Below are 14,395 nucleotides of genomic sequence, written 5' to 3'. Positions count from 1 at the left end.
GTCAAGACCAAAGATGATTCACATCCGATGACTCATCATGGATTGCCCAAACCGGAAGATTTCATTTGCTAATGTCGACAAAGACAGTTTCTTTAATGTTGTTCCTTTCAATAGCAGAGCAGGAAAATGCCTACAACAGAGGTATTTGAAGTACAACTTTGTAGTGACGAAGAACCTGCTAGGCATAACAATGAGATTTCAAAAAAAGGCTTGTCTTAAGACAAGGTCTTCATCGGACTGAGCCATTTCCTACACCAAGTCGAGCTCAATGACTTAAAACAAAAGCGCTTAATGGGAGGCAACCCCTGTAGGTCTTCTTTTTCCTTACTTTTTCTATTGATCTCTTTCTTTTGCTTAGTTTTAGGTTTTTCTTAAAAAATAAAAAAACCAAAAAATCGAAAAAACCAAAAAGAATCAATTATTCCCAACTGCTCGGCCCAGCATGAACCAAGGAGAAGAGGAGGTCGACCACGGTCCTGGAATGCTACCCGTAGCCGAGACCGTGTTCATCGCCCTCTGACCCAATTCACCTTATTTCACCTCACCATGTCTCATTCCACCCCATCCACCACTTCCCACCACTTTCCATCACATTTTTGCATCTTCCCGCATCTTCCCACATCTTCCCGCATATTCCTGCATCTTGTCGCATCGATCATGTTCATTCCTGTCAACAGCCCGATTTGAAGTTTATGCATCATTCATCTACCCCAGCATCATTTGCATCATCAACACCATCCCCTAATGCATTCCGCCAGCATCTACATCATACATTGCGTCCCGCGTCCAAGTAAGTTCTCTATTGCTTACCTTTTTCCATACATTCATGCATTTTTTCTCATCCAAACTCGATTTATTTCAGACTGAGGGCAGTGTGATTTAAGTCTGGGGGGAGAATTTCATCCTTTTCTAATCACTTTTATATCATGAGTCTTGCATTATCTACATTTTTCGTTCACAATGGTTATGGTTGGGTGCATGCCTCTTTCTCATAATTGCCTTCATTCTGCTAACTTTTTCACTGGATATTCTCCATAGCGTCTCCTTGAGCTCACCAGTTTATCCCACCAACTAAGTGCATACTCACAAAATCCAGTAGCCACAACCTGCACCGAGTAGTGCTGGTAATTTTAACTAGTTCTATCTTTTTCTCCCACTCCAAATAGGTGTATGGATCATTTTTACCATAGAATGATGAAATTTGGACTTGAGACCTCCAAAATCATCATGATATTGATCTCTACCTTCCCGTGAATGTCTAGGTCTCCTTTGGATTCTTCGTGATGAGTTACTGTCACGGATGTAATACTTACATATTTGCCTTGAACATTTTTTTATTTTTTTAAAGAAGATGAAAAGGGAGAAGATGAAAATAAAAGAGAATGGTGAAAAGATGAGAAAGATGGAACAGAAATAGATTAGAATACCAAAATTCAAATGTTGCTCTAATACCATTTGATATGATCCTCCCAAGAATTGGCACTAGAAATTGGTAATTGGATAGGCTTTGATTTGAAGAATTCAGGAAACCTCCAAAAACATAGGTAATCGATCGAACAGTCACACAAAAGTTACGGAAAGACCTTTGATATTCTTGATCCCTTGGATATGATCACACCAAAACGGATCAGGGGTGATGTTGGATATTTCACAGCAGCAAGTGATTTACTCACAAAGAACAAAAGTGAATCAAGCAAGAAAGATATTTTATAAAAAAGATTGATTCATTATTTCTGATAGAGATTACATGATTATATAGAGTAACAATATGATAAAAACAAGGTAATATCAAAACTACATTAATTATAAATACTTGACTGAAATAAATCTAAACTTCGCATGATTCTTCTTCTTCTTGGCTCTTTGACTTCTATTTTCGTCACTCTCCTTGACAAGAGAAACAAATCACTTGTTATGGGGCTTCTTGTGCTTTTATTAGGCTTAAAATGATCTGGACTTGATATATAACATCTCCACTGGATTTCTGAATGCTCGCATGATGTTGTTGCTGGTCCATTGGGTATGAGCTATGCGATCTCTAGATCTTCTTTTATGCTCTTCATGATATATCATGCTCTCTCTTCACCATATAAATTTTGTGTTCACTTTTTAATCTCTATCAATCTCGCTTCTCTTCCTTTCTTTTTGTATATATCTTTTTTTTTTCTTTTTTCATCGGTTTTATTTTTTGCTACTATCTTTATTTTTGAGATGTAAGAAAAGAAGCTGGTACTACAAGGAGAGGAAGTTGAATCAACAAAGTGATAACACCGTATTTATACCCATTTTCACTATTATTTTCAAATTATTTTTCAAAGGTTTTAATTAGTTTTAGAAACTTTTATTATAGTTTTTCTATGTTTGTAGTTTCAAGGCTCTTTTCAGGAAACTTATGAAAAAGCATGACAAAATGGAATAAATCCACATTTTTAACTCAGAGTCAGACTGGCAGAAATCCAGCCTCAAATAAAGACCTTCTCGCTGTCTGATCCAACTCAAATTTGGAGACATTCAAGAGGAAGCAACAAGATTTCCATAGCACTTTACATCAGGACAATCCAACGGTGCAATCAAATTAAAAGATACGTGAAGAGCAAGTTGACCAATTTCACTAGTCCCAGAAGACTCTCACCCGTGGCAAAAGTCTATTCCACCTGCCCCGGAGGACTCTCACCCGCTGTGGACATATGCCGAGCCACAAGGCCCAAAATCAAAGTCCATTTCGTCATTTCTCTTCAGAGAAGCTCTAATTAAAAACTTGAAGACATTTGGTCCTATAAATACATTTATTAGCAGCCCTAATCGGGTGTGTGCTCATGTAATGAGTTTTGAGCCACGAAACTTGGCTTTGTTAGGGTTAGGCGATGGAGAGAGGGATTCTTCCCTTGAACCATTGTTCTTTCTCCTTTCTATCTATTTAGATTTTCCATTTCAGTTTATGCATATTTCATATCTTTTATCAGTTCACGCATCATGTTAGATTAGTCCAAGAGTCAAGTTTCTAAAGAGTTATCGATGTGATACATGTTCGATTAGGATTTCTAGTTTTCTCAGCCATATTGTAGATCTCATATCTTCTAAGTTGTTTATACTGCATGAGGTTACATTCATGACTTAATCTCTGAGCGTAGGATCGATCAGAGCCACTGGTTAACCATACATGTGTCTATTCTAGTTCAATCCAGATACTGGAAATAGATTAAGATATTTCACTCGGAGACTAGTCGGAAGATGCTTAGACATCGATTAGGGTAAACTGGAGGAGTCTTTGTCGCCCCCTATGAGTTTAGAACCCTAGTTTGAATCGAACATCCTTTAGATATTCTTTAGCAACTCATTTGCATTGCATTTAGTTTTCCGTAAATATTAGGTTAGGATTAGTTTAAGTTCCCGTAAACCAAAAACCAGAAAAACCCCCATGAGTTTATGACTTCGCTTACTTATCCCAGTTTGAAGTTTTTGCAGATTAGACATCTTCCCTGTGTATCGACACCCTGAGCTTTACAACGTACATCTGTGCACTTTCAACATTAGGGTTTTATTAATTTAAAACCCCGGACCAATGGGCCTGCAAAGACCTGCGACCCTGAGGCCCATCACAAAGCTCAAAGATGTTGAAGGCAAACTGATGAGGTCATCGAACCAAACCAAACACATGTTCCTGAGCTCAAAGAAGCACCAATGACTCATTCCAAGGCAAGGAGGCTGAGGGAAGGATTCAACTTGGCCGTCGAAACCCTACTAAGCACCATGGAGCTTGGAGATGCATTCAAAACTGGTTCACAAAAGCACAACATGCAAGATAGCCCCAAAGAAGACCATCCTCAAACCGAGCAAGGTATGCATGTTTGTTTGGCAGGAAATGGAGCGCGGAACACCAAAAATCTCGACCAGACCGCCTCGGAGCTTCAAGATACAACAGTCTCAAGACATGAAGCCAATAACGAGCAAATGGGACAAGAAGAAGGACATGAAGCAGGACATGTGAAGATACTCGAAGAACTCACAGGACACGCGTTAGCAGGACTCAATATGAAGAAAACATCAAGACTAACGAGCTGCATGGACCGGAATGCGACTAAATCAACCCCACAACAAGCAAGCTCATAACAGGCCATAACCAGGTATTTTCAATTTATATCATCTGTGCCGGTAACATGGAAGTATCCTAGTGGTGTTTAACATGCTAGAGAACCTCAGAGGTCCATGGAACAAGTCCAGCAAAGGTTGCACGTAGTTAGTTTCTTTTTCTTTTATTTTTAAGTGAACTTTCCATTTTTGTGTCCAAATGAGACGCCTTTCCATTTCTTTTTATTTTCCTTTTGCAAGTCCTGTTGTTTTGAGTCTTTAGTTTTGTTTTTCTTGTTAAGTATCGAACCCTAGAGAGTCCAAGCTGACATATATTTATAACTTCCCACATGCATCTGTTGTACTCACCTTTTTACCGATATCAATAAAATAACACAGTTCTTCTTAGCTTTGCTTAAGAGTTCATCTTTGATTGTTCTTGTGTGTGTGATTCACCGAGAGTCAAGTCTGCAGTATCAGAGATCCTCACATCAACTCTGTGGTGCCTTTGTTCCACTTCAAAACCATTCACCGATCCTTCAAGAGAGAGGGTTAAAGCCAGCTTGACAGATCCCTTCTCGATTCAAGTCTTGTGGAAGCAAGCCTTGTCTTACCATTTCTATCAACTGATCTACACGAGAGAGCGTCATAGCCAGCGTGTTGATCCCACCAAGCCATCGATTCCGCAATCATATAAGTCTCTCACCGAGTCTTATATGATTTTGGTATCCTAGCCAAAGGTTCCTGCCATTGGTTTTCTATCCTTTACACTTTTAGTTTTGTTCACACTCGTTGAGTTCTTTGATTCATAAAACCAAAAACCCTAGAAAAATCTAGCTTATTTGCTTGTTTAATCAATATTAAAAAAAAAAGAATCTGTTGCATTGCTAGTTTAGAACCGTTGTCTCTTGTTTATATCAACCCAATAATTTGAAAACCTTATAAAAAAGTTATCTAGTTTTATCTAAGTGCCGATCATATAATTTAGTGCTTTGTTATCCTTGTTATTCGGGGGTACCTTTGACTTGCTGGTTGTTTTTGTTAAGTACAAGGGCATTTAAGAGAGTCTAGTTAGCACCATGGCCGATGGAGAACCAGTTCTGAGCCATGCTCTTGTTTAGATGCTGACCGCAATGAGGGAAGAGCTGAGAAACATGACTCAACAAATGGGTAACATTCGTCAAGAACTTAGAGCAAGGATAGACCTAGTTGAAGCACAACCAAGGAGAGCCCCTGTTCGACGAGCACAAGTGCTAGCCGGTGATGCGAGTGATGATGACGAGATGCCCGAGTTGGAGGATGATCTCCCACCAGATCCTCTTCAACATCAACAACATAGGAGACAAGATCCTCTAAGAAGAAATCCAGCTAGGGTAGTAGATACCCGAGAGCAAAATCATGATCTTAAACTAACACCTCCCACTTTTGCAGGAAAATCTGATCCCGAAGCATACTTGGATTGGGAGAGATGTCTAGAGCACATATTTGAGTGCTATGTCTATGCTGAACGCAAGAAGGTGGCTGTTGCGGCTGCACAGCTTACTGACAATGTATTGGCGTGGTGGGACAGAAACGTGGCCGAGAGAAGAAGCCAACATTTTGGACCCGTCATAACTTGGAGCAACATGAATTTCCTTCTACGACTTAGGTATGTACCTGAACACTACCATAAAGACTTACAAAAGCGTTTTCGCAAGTTGTCTCAGGGAAACAGGAGTGTAGATGAGTACTTTGAGGAATTTGAGAAGCTGATGAACTCGCTGGAGTTAGAAGAATCGTAGGAGGCTTTAATGGCACAATTCATTGACGACTTGCAAGATAGAATTGCAAGAAAGGTGGAGAGAGCTCAATACAGTGGATTGCACGAGTTATTGCATTGTGCCTTACAAGTGGAGCAGCAAATCAAGCGCAAGACAACCCTCACCAACCGAAACTAACGAATCAAACATGGAACGCCAGCAGCTCTAAACCAGTAAACAAGGGCAAAGCCGTGGAGATCGACTCAAGGTTTAAAGGCAAAAATGCCGAGACTTTTTAGTTCAACCGAGCTGAGCCAGGTAAGTCTTCTAACAATACTTCAAGAACTCGTGACATAACATGTTTTAGATGTCAAGGCAGGGGTCACATGTCAAAGGAGTGTCCAAATCATCGAGTCATGATCATCACACCCAGTGGGGATTATGAATCACAAGATGAACAAGAAGACGACTCTAATGGCATTAATGAGGAGGTCGAATATCCTGCTATTGGTGAACTATTAGTAACTAGCCGAGTACTAAGTGTTCTTGTTCACCCCGAGGAAACAGCACAAAGAGAAAAAAATTTTCACACTAGATTCACCGTCAAAAACAAGGTATGTAATCTTATCATAGATTGTGGTTCATTCCCTAACGTGGCTAGCAAGTATATGGTGGACAGATTAGGTCTATGGAAGACAAAGCACCCTCGCCCTTACAAGTTAAGGTGATTAAACAACCAGACCGAGCTCAAGATCTCCGAGCAAGTATCAGTGCCTTTTAGTATTGGCAAGTACCATGATCAAGTCACTTGTGACGTGGTGCCAATGCAAGCAGGGCATCTACTACTCGACAGGCCGTGGAAATTTGACCGAGCAACAAACCACAATGGCTGCACCAACCATTATTCTTTCATGCACAAGGAGCGTAAGTACAATCTTTCACCTCTTAGCCCCACCGAGGTACATGAAATGCAAGTGCATATGAACAAAGAGGCCGAGATAAGTAAAAACAATCTTTATTTATCATCTAGTGATATTTGTAAAACCATGAATGCCAATGGCACCGTGCTACTAATGATGTTTAAAGAATCTTTGAGCACAGGCATAGGTGACTCTGAGATCTCACCCGAAGTGTAAACTATATTGAATAAGTTTAGAGATGTGTTTCCCAAAGATACACCTCCAGGTTTACCACCACTTTGTGGAATAGAGCACCAAATTGACTTAGTTCCCAGATCTGCATTGCCCAATAAGCCAGCTTATAGGATGAATCCCGAGGAGACTAAGGAGTTGGAGAGGCACGAGCGAGACCTCATGGACAAAGGCTATATCCGTGAGAGCCTTAGTCCTTGTGCTGTGCCAGTTCTCTTAGTGCCAAAGAAAGATGGTACATGGAGAATGTGTGTGGACTGCCGTGCCATCAACAACATCACCATCAAGTACCGGCACCCCATTTCACGCCTAGACGACACGTTGGGCGAGTTGAGTGGATTCACAATCTTCTGAAAGGTGGACGTAAAGAGTGGATACCACCAAGTTTGAATGCGTGAAGCAGACGAGTGGAAAACCGCGTTTAAGACCAAACAAGGTCTGTATGAATGGTTAGTTATGCCTTTTGGCTTTATATAATGCACCAAGCACCTTCATGCGCCTTATGAACCAGATTCTTCGAGCTTATGTAAGTAAATTTGTAGTTGTTTATTTCGATGATAATACTTATATATAGTAAGAACCTTAATGATCATCTTCAACACCTCGAATTAGTGCTTAAAACACTTCGCAAGGAAGGCGTATATGCTAACCTTAAGAAGTGCACATTTTGTACTAACCAGCTTGTTTTCTTAGGTTTTGTAGTAAGTGAACAGGGGTTACAAGTAGACGAGGAGAAGATCAAGGAAATACGAGAGTGGCCTACACAACCTACAATCGGTCATGTCAGGAGTTTTCATGGTTTGGCCAGTTTCTACAGACACTTTGTGCGAGATTTCAGCATGGTGGCAGCCCCACTCACCGCAGTGATCAAGAAAAACGTGCCATTCTCATGGGGTCCAGCTCAAGATGCAGCCTTTGAAGCCATGAAGAAGCACTTAACACAAGCACTTGTTCTAGCCCTAACTGACTTTGATGAAATGTATGAGGTGGAGTGTGATGCATCAGGAGTGGGAATTGGAGCTGTGCTACATCAAAGAAAGAGACCAGTGGTGTTCTTTAGTGAAAAGCTCAATGGAGCCATGCTAAACTACCCCACCTACGACAAGGAGTTATATGCCTTAGTCCGAGCATTGGAGACTTGGCAACATTACTTGTTGTCCAAGGAATTCATCATTCACACTGATCACAAAACTTTGAAGCACTTAAGAGGACAGACCGCGCTTAAAAGACGCCATGCTAAGTGGCAAGAGTTCATAGAGACTTTCCCTTATGTGCTCAAGTACAAGAAGGGGCAAGAGAATGTAGTGACCGATGCACTCTCAAGAAGACATGCATTGATCTCTACTATTGAGGCAAAGGTACTCGGGTTTGAGAACATTAAGGAGCTATACAAAGATGATCCAGAATTCGGAGAAGCTTATCAAGGGTATGGCAAAGGAGCTTTTAGCTTATACCACTTGCACGATGGGTTCTTTTTCCGAGACAAGAGGCTCTGTGTTCCCCAAGGGTCTTTGAGGGAGCCATTGCTGAAGGAAGCACACAGTGGATTTCTCATGGGTCACTTTGGAGTTGACAAGACTCTGGCCGTAATAAATGATCACTTCTTCTGGTCGCACCTCAAGAAAGATGTGGAGAGACATTGTTAACACTGTGTTACTTTTCACAAGGCCAAGTCCAGGTTACATCCTCAGGGCTTATACTTACCTTAACCTATTCCTAACACACCATGGGTGGATATTTCTATGGATTTCGCACTAGGTTTGCCCAAGATCAGGCACAAAGACTAGATCTTTGTTGTGTGGATCGCTTTTCAAAAATGGCGCATTTCATACCCTGTGAAAAATCTAATGATGCCACACAAACTGCAGATTTGTTCTTCAAAGAGGTGGTGAGACTACATGGAGTACCAAGAACGATTGTCTCTTACCGAGACTCTAACTTATTAAGCCACTTTTGGAGAACCCTTTGGAGAAAGCTTGGCACCAAGCTTCTATTCTCTATAACTAGTCATCCTCAAACGGATGGACAACTGAAGTGTTAAACCGTACATTATCTACCTTACTTAGGGTCACTCTTGGTTGAAATTTAAAAACATGATTAGATTGTTTACCTTTCATTGAATTCTCTTATAACCATGGTACTCACTCGGCTACTAAGATGTCTCCTTTTGAAGTTGTGTATGGTTTTAATCCATTAACGCCTTTGGATCTTTCACCCATCTCACTGGCTGACAAGTCAATTTAGACAGTCTTAAGAAAGGGGTGTTTGTGAAGAAGATACATCAGAAGGCCTGAGATAACATAGTGAAGAAAACGGAGGAATACAAAAGGAGGGCTGACAAGGAACTCAAGAAGCTTGTATTCGAACCAGGAGAGTGGGTTTAGCTACACATGAGACCAGAAAGATTCCCATAACAAAGGAGTTCAAAGCTTGCACCCCGAGGAGATGAACTTTGAAAAGTTCTAGAAAAGATCAATGACAATGCATACCGATTGGAACTTCCAGGTGAGTTTAATATCTCCCATAGTTTTAATGTTGCTGATTTGTCTCCTTACGATGCAGGTGATACAGTTTTGAGGACAAAACATTTTGAAGAGGGATAGAATGATAAGGTCATCAAACCAGAATCAAACCAAACACTTGTTCCCGAGCTCAAAGAAGCACCAATGACTCGATCCAAGGCAATGAGGCTGAGGGAAGGATTCAGCTTGGCCGTGGAAGCCCTACTAAGCACCATGGAGCTTGGAGATGCATTCAAAACTGGTTCACAAGAGCACAACATACAAGACAGCCCCAAAGTACCCAAACTAGACATAATGGAAGGCCTTGCACGTTTGAGTCTCAAAGAAGACCAGCCTCAAACCGAGCAAGGTATGCATGTTTATTTGGTAGAAAATGGAGCGCGGAACCCCAAGAATCTCGAAGAGACCGCCTCGGAGCTTCAAGATACAACAGTCTCAAGACATGAAGCCGATAGCGAGCAAATGGGACAAGAAGAAGGACATGAGCATGACACGTAAAAATACTCGAAGAACTCACGGGACACGACGTTAGCAGGACTCAAGATGAAGAAAAGATCAAGACTAACAAGCTGCATGGACCGGGACGCGACTCAATCAACCCTAGAACAAGCAAACTCATAACCAGCCATAACCACGTATTTTCAATTTATACGATCTGTGCAGGTAACATGGAAGTATCCTACTGGTGTCTAACACGCTAGAGAACCTCAGAGGTCCATAGAAAAAGTCCAGAAAAGGTTGCACGTAGTTAGTTTCTTTTTCTTTTATTTTTAAGTGAACTTTCCATTTTTGTGTCCAAATGAGACGCCTTGCCATTTCTTTTTATTTTCCTTTTGCAAGTCCTGTTGTTTTGAGTCTTTAGTTTTGTTTTTCTTGTTAAGTATCGAACCTTAGAGAGTCAAAGCTGACATACATTTATAAATTCCCACACGCAGCTGTTGTACTCACCTTTTTACCGATATCAATAAAATAACACAGTTCTTCTTAGCTTTGCTTAAGAGTTCATCTTTGATTGTTCTTGTGTGTGTGATTCACCGAGAGTCAAGTCCGCAGTATCAGAGACCCTCACATCAATTCTGTGGTGCCTTCGATCCACTTCAAAACCATTCACCGATCCCTGAAGAGAGAGCGTTAAAGCCAGCTTGACAGATCCCATCTCGATTCAAGTCTTGTGGAAGCAAGCCTTGTCTTACTACTTCCATCCACTGATCTATACGAGAGAGCATCATAGCCAGCATGTTGATCCCACCAAGCCACCGATTCCGCAATCATATAAGCCTCTCACCGAGTCTTATATCACATACCTAAGAAAGTGCCATACCCCCTTGCCTGATCCTCCTCACTAATGTCGAGCTAAAACGACTTAAAACAAAAGCGTTTAATGGGAGGCAACCTACTTAGGTACACTTTTCTTGAATTTTCTTTCTCTTTTTCAATTTATGTTTTCTCTTTTTCTTTTTCAGGTGTTCCAATAAAACAAAACGACCAAAGAAATAAAAAAAATAAAAAAAAATAAAAAAAAACCAAAAAGAAGAGTCGATTTTTAGCTGCTCGATCCAGAAAAAACTGAAGAAATGTAGTCAAACTGCAAGAGGATCGGCTGTGGTCGCGATCAACTAACCCGCGGCCGACTTAGTATTGACCATAGTCCAGAAACTACACCTGCGGCCGAGCATGGTTTCACCGCGGTCGCATGTTCCCTGACCGCGGATGCTGGTCGTTGAGCCAAAGTTCCATTTTTCGTGCTATGAAATTTTGAACCGAATCCGATCCAGCTCATTCCAAAATCCCTTAAGTTTAAAATTTTCTCGGTTCCTGATTCCATAACCATCCAGCCAAGGTAAGTTTCTGCAAGCTTTTGAAATCCCAAAAATTTCCCTTTTTGGCCATAAACACTTTTTAAAGAAAAAATGGAACTTTTTGGATTAAAATCTCTTTTTATTATTCTCTTCCAAAAGAATTGGAGATTTAGGAGATACAAGAACTTTTTCAAATCTATAGCTTTTTATGAGATTCTTTGGCCAAACTTCACTCTTTTTCAAAGTAGATTTCAATTCTCTAACCATCTCTCCCTCTCCACCACTGTATAAAGCTTAAACTCATCTTTTTCTTCTAGTTTTAGAATCTAGGTTTTTTCTAAAAGATTAGGTCTGGTAGAGATTGCTTAAGAAGTTTAGACTAACATTGTAGGTTGCTTGCTTCACTTGGATCATTGCATAGAACATGATAAAGGTGAAGCATGATCTACATGGATGTGAGGATGCATCTATTGCTTTTGGGATTAGGTCTGGTAGAGATTGATTAAGAAGTTTAGACTAACTTTCTAGGTTGCTTGCTTCACTTGGATCATTGCATAGAACATGATAAAGGTGAAGCATGATCTACATGGATGTGAGGATGCATCTATTGCTTTTGGGATTTGATACGAACTCCCAAAGAACGGCACACACTTGGTCGGTATCAGATGGATAGATCCTTGACTCCAACTGGTTCTCGGAGAACAACTTGAAACAAGGGGGTGGAACAAAGAAGAAGAGAACGCAGGTAAAAGGATGTTAGGGCGTGACAAATGAATTTCCCAAAAATCCGTAAGCCCCGACTACTACTAACGAAAATTTAAACTTTGCACTCGAAGGCTGTGTCAAGTTCTATGGATTGAACTTGATAAACCAAAAATGATTCAAGAGGCTAACCACCTAAAGAATCAAAAAAGTTCAAAGAGAACAAAGGAGAAAATCTCAGATTTATTTGATAAGTGAATGGCCAAAATGAGAGGGGGTACAAGCCTTTATATAGTAGGCGTAGTAGTCAAAGAGACATACTCGAAAATGAAAACAAATTTATTGAAGTCTTTGACTGAATAAATAAACTAAAGACTGACTCTTCGGCTGGCCTTGACTGACTCTTGAATTGCCAAGCCGAAAATGACTCTTGAGCTGCTGACCCATGGAGCAGACCGCAAACGAATCATGGGTCGAAAGATGGACAATGGACTTAACCTCGTTAAAACCCCACCCGGTAAACCCATTGGGACAAACCCGGGTGTAAGAAAAAAGAGTATTAAGCTATCACCCGGACAAGATTAGTTACAGCCGGGGTTCATGAGCCCGGTCACGATCTTGGGTGATGCTGGGTCGCCTGGTCCGATCTTGATCCCGTTAAGTACAGCCTGAACCGCCTCTGCCAGCTTCTTAGCCCTGGATCGCGTCATGGGTCCATCCGGTACGGTCAAGTGTGCTTCTGGAACCTCGATTCCTTTTGTCTGGGTCGTCCTTCGGGTCCATGATCGTATCATCTTCCCCCTCTTGAAAAGGACTTGTCCTCAAGTCTGGTCCTTCTCCGATAAAGGGAATAAGGTCAGAAATGTTGAAGCTGGAACTGACTAAGTTAAACTTGTAGGCGTTGTCATTGATCCGTTCAAAGACCGTAAAAGGACCATCCACACGAGGCAATAGCTTGGATTTTCTTTTCTCCGGAAACCTGTCCTTCAAATAGATCCATACCAAATTGCCTGGTTCAAACACCTTTTGGTTCCAGCCCTTGTTGGCGTGTTTCTTGTAAAGCTCGGTCTTCCTTTCAATGTTCTGGTTGGCCTTCTCATGTATCTGCTTGACAAGCCAGGCCTTTTTTTTCCCATCCATACTCACACGCTCAGAGAAAGGTAAAGGCGTGAGATCAAGTGGAGTAAGAGGGTTAAACCGTAAACCATTTGAAACGGGAAAGACAATGTAGTATAATGAACCACATGGTTATAAGCAAATTCTACATGTGGTAGACAATCTTCCCACGTCCTAAGTTTCTTTTTAATAACAGAACAAAGCAGTGCAGACAAGGTTCTATTAATGACCTCAGTTTAGCTGTCGGTCTGTGGGTGGCAAGTGGTGGAAAGGCATAGCTTAGTACCTAGTTTTGACCAAAGCGTTTTCCAAAAATTACTAAGGAACTTAGCATCGCGGTCATAGACTATAGTCCTAGGCATTCCATGCAACCTAACCATTTCCCTAAAGAACAAATCAGCCACATTAGACGCGTCGTCAGTCTTATGACAAGGAATAAAGTGCGCCATTTTTAAGAACCTATCGACCACTACAATGACGGAATCCCGACCCTTTCTAGTTCTTGGCAATCCTAACACAAAATCCATAGAAATGTCCGTCCAAGGAGAGCTAGGAATGGGTAAGGGAGTGTACATACCTGGGGGCTGGCTTTTGGATTTCACATACTTACAGGTGATGCATCGGCCGCAAAGTCTTTCCACATCTCTTTTCATGTGCGGCCAGAAGAAATGATCCTGGACCACACTAAGAGTCTTGGTTACTCCAAAATGTCCCATCAAGCCGCTGCCATGAGCCTCCCTAACAAGCAAATCACGAAGAGAGACATTATGTATACAAAAACGGTTTTCATTAAACAAGAAGTCATCACTCCGAAAATATTTTCCAATGGAAAATTTAGTACAAGATTGATAAACTTCCTGGAAATCTGTATCGGAGGTGTAGGCTTCTTTGATCATTTCAAAACCAAGGACCTTGGCGTCTAAGGTCGAGATCAGGGTGTATCTGCGTGAAAAGGTGCCGGCCACAACGTTTTCTTTTCCCTATTTGTACTGGATCACGTACGAAAACGTTTCAATGAACTCCACCCATCTGGCATGCCGCTTATTCAGTTTCTGCTGGCCCTTGAGGTGTTTAAAAGATTGATAATCTGTGTGAATCACAAACTCCTTTGGCCAGAGTTAATGTTTCCAGGTTTGGAACGCACGGACCAAGGCATAAAGCTCCTTGTCGTAGGTGGGATAGTTCAAGGTCGCGCCACCAAATTTCTCACTGAAGTAGGCAATGGCCCGTTTCTCCTGCATTAAGACCGCGCCAATACCTACACCAAAGGCATCACACTCAATTTCAAAGGTTTTCAT

At 41.3% G+C, this 14,395-nt stretch overlaps 1 protein-coding gene across 1 annotated transcript; it reads left to right on the top strand.

The window, feature by feature from the left end:
• The first annotated feature begins 5,201 nt into the window (after window positions 1–5,201).
• LOC112086618 lies at window positions 5,202–7,312 on the top strand. Its single transcript, XM_024155591.1, has 5 exons — window positions 5,202–5,845; window positions 5,959–6,075; window positions 6,175–6,421; window positions 6,548–6,766; window positions 6,959–7,312. Exons 1-5 carry the CDS (start codon window positions 5,202–5,204, stop codon window positions 7,310–7,312), a joined length of 1,581 nt encoding a protein of 526 aa, XP_024011359.1.
• Window positions 7,313–14,395: the final 7,083 nt, after the last annotated feature.

Source organism: Eutrema salsugineum, unplaced genomic scaffold (assembly GCF_000478725.1).
Source record: "Eutrema salsugineum unplaced genomic scaffold, Eutsalg1_0 scaffold_2, whole genome shotgun sequence".
NCBI lineage: Eukaryota > Viridiplantae > Streptophyta > Magnoliopsida > Brassicales > Brassicaceae > Eutrema > Eutrema salsugineum.
Note: the sequence above shows the minus strand (reverse complement) of the source record. Positions and strands in the feature narration are given on the sequence as shown.

Bases quoted from the DNA above. Each gene is read 5' to 3' on its own strand.
- LOC112086618 (XM_024155591.1), top strand. From the start codon at position 5,202: ATGAGGGAAGAGCTGAGAAACATGACTCAACAAATGGGTAACATTCGT. The intron at 6,076-6,174 runs GTTTAAAGGCAA...AACATGTTTTAG, and splicing joins GCCGTGGAGATCGACTCAAG to ATGTCAAGGCAGGGGTCACA. The intron at 6,422-6,547 runs GTATGTAATCTT...TTAAACAACCAG, and splicing joins GATTCACCGTCAAAAACAAG to ACCGAGCTCAAGATCTCCGA.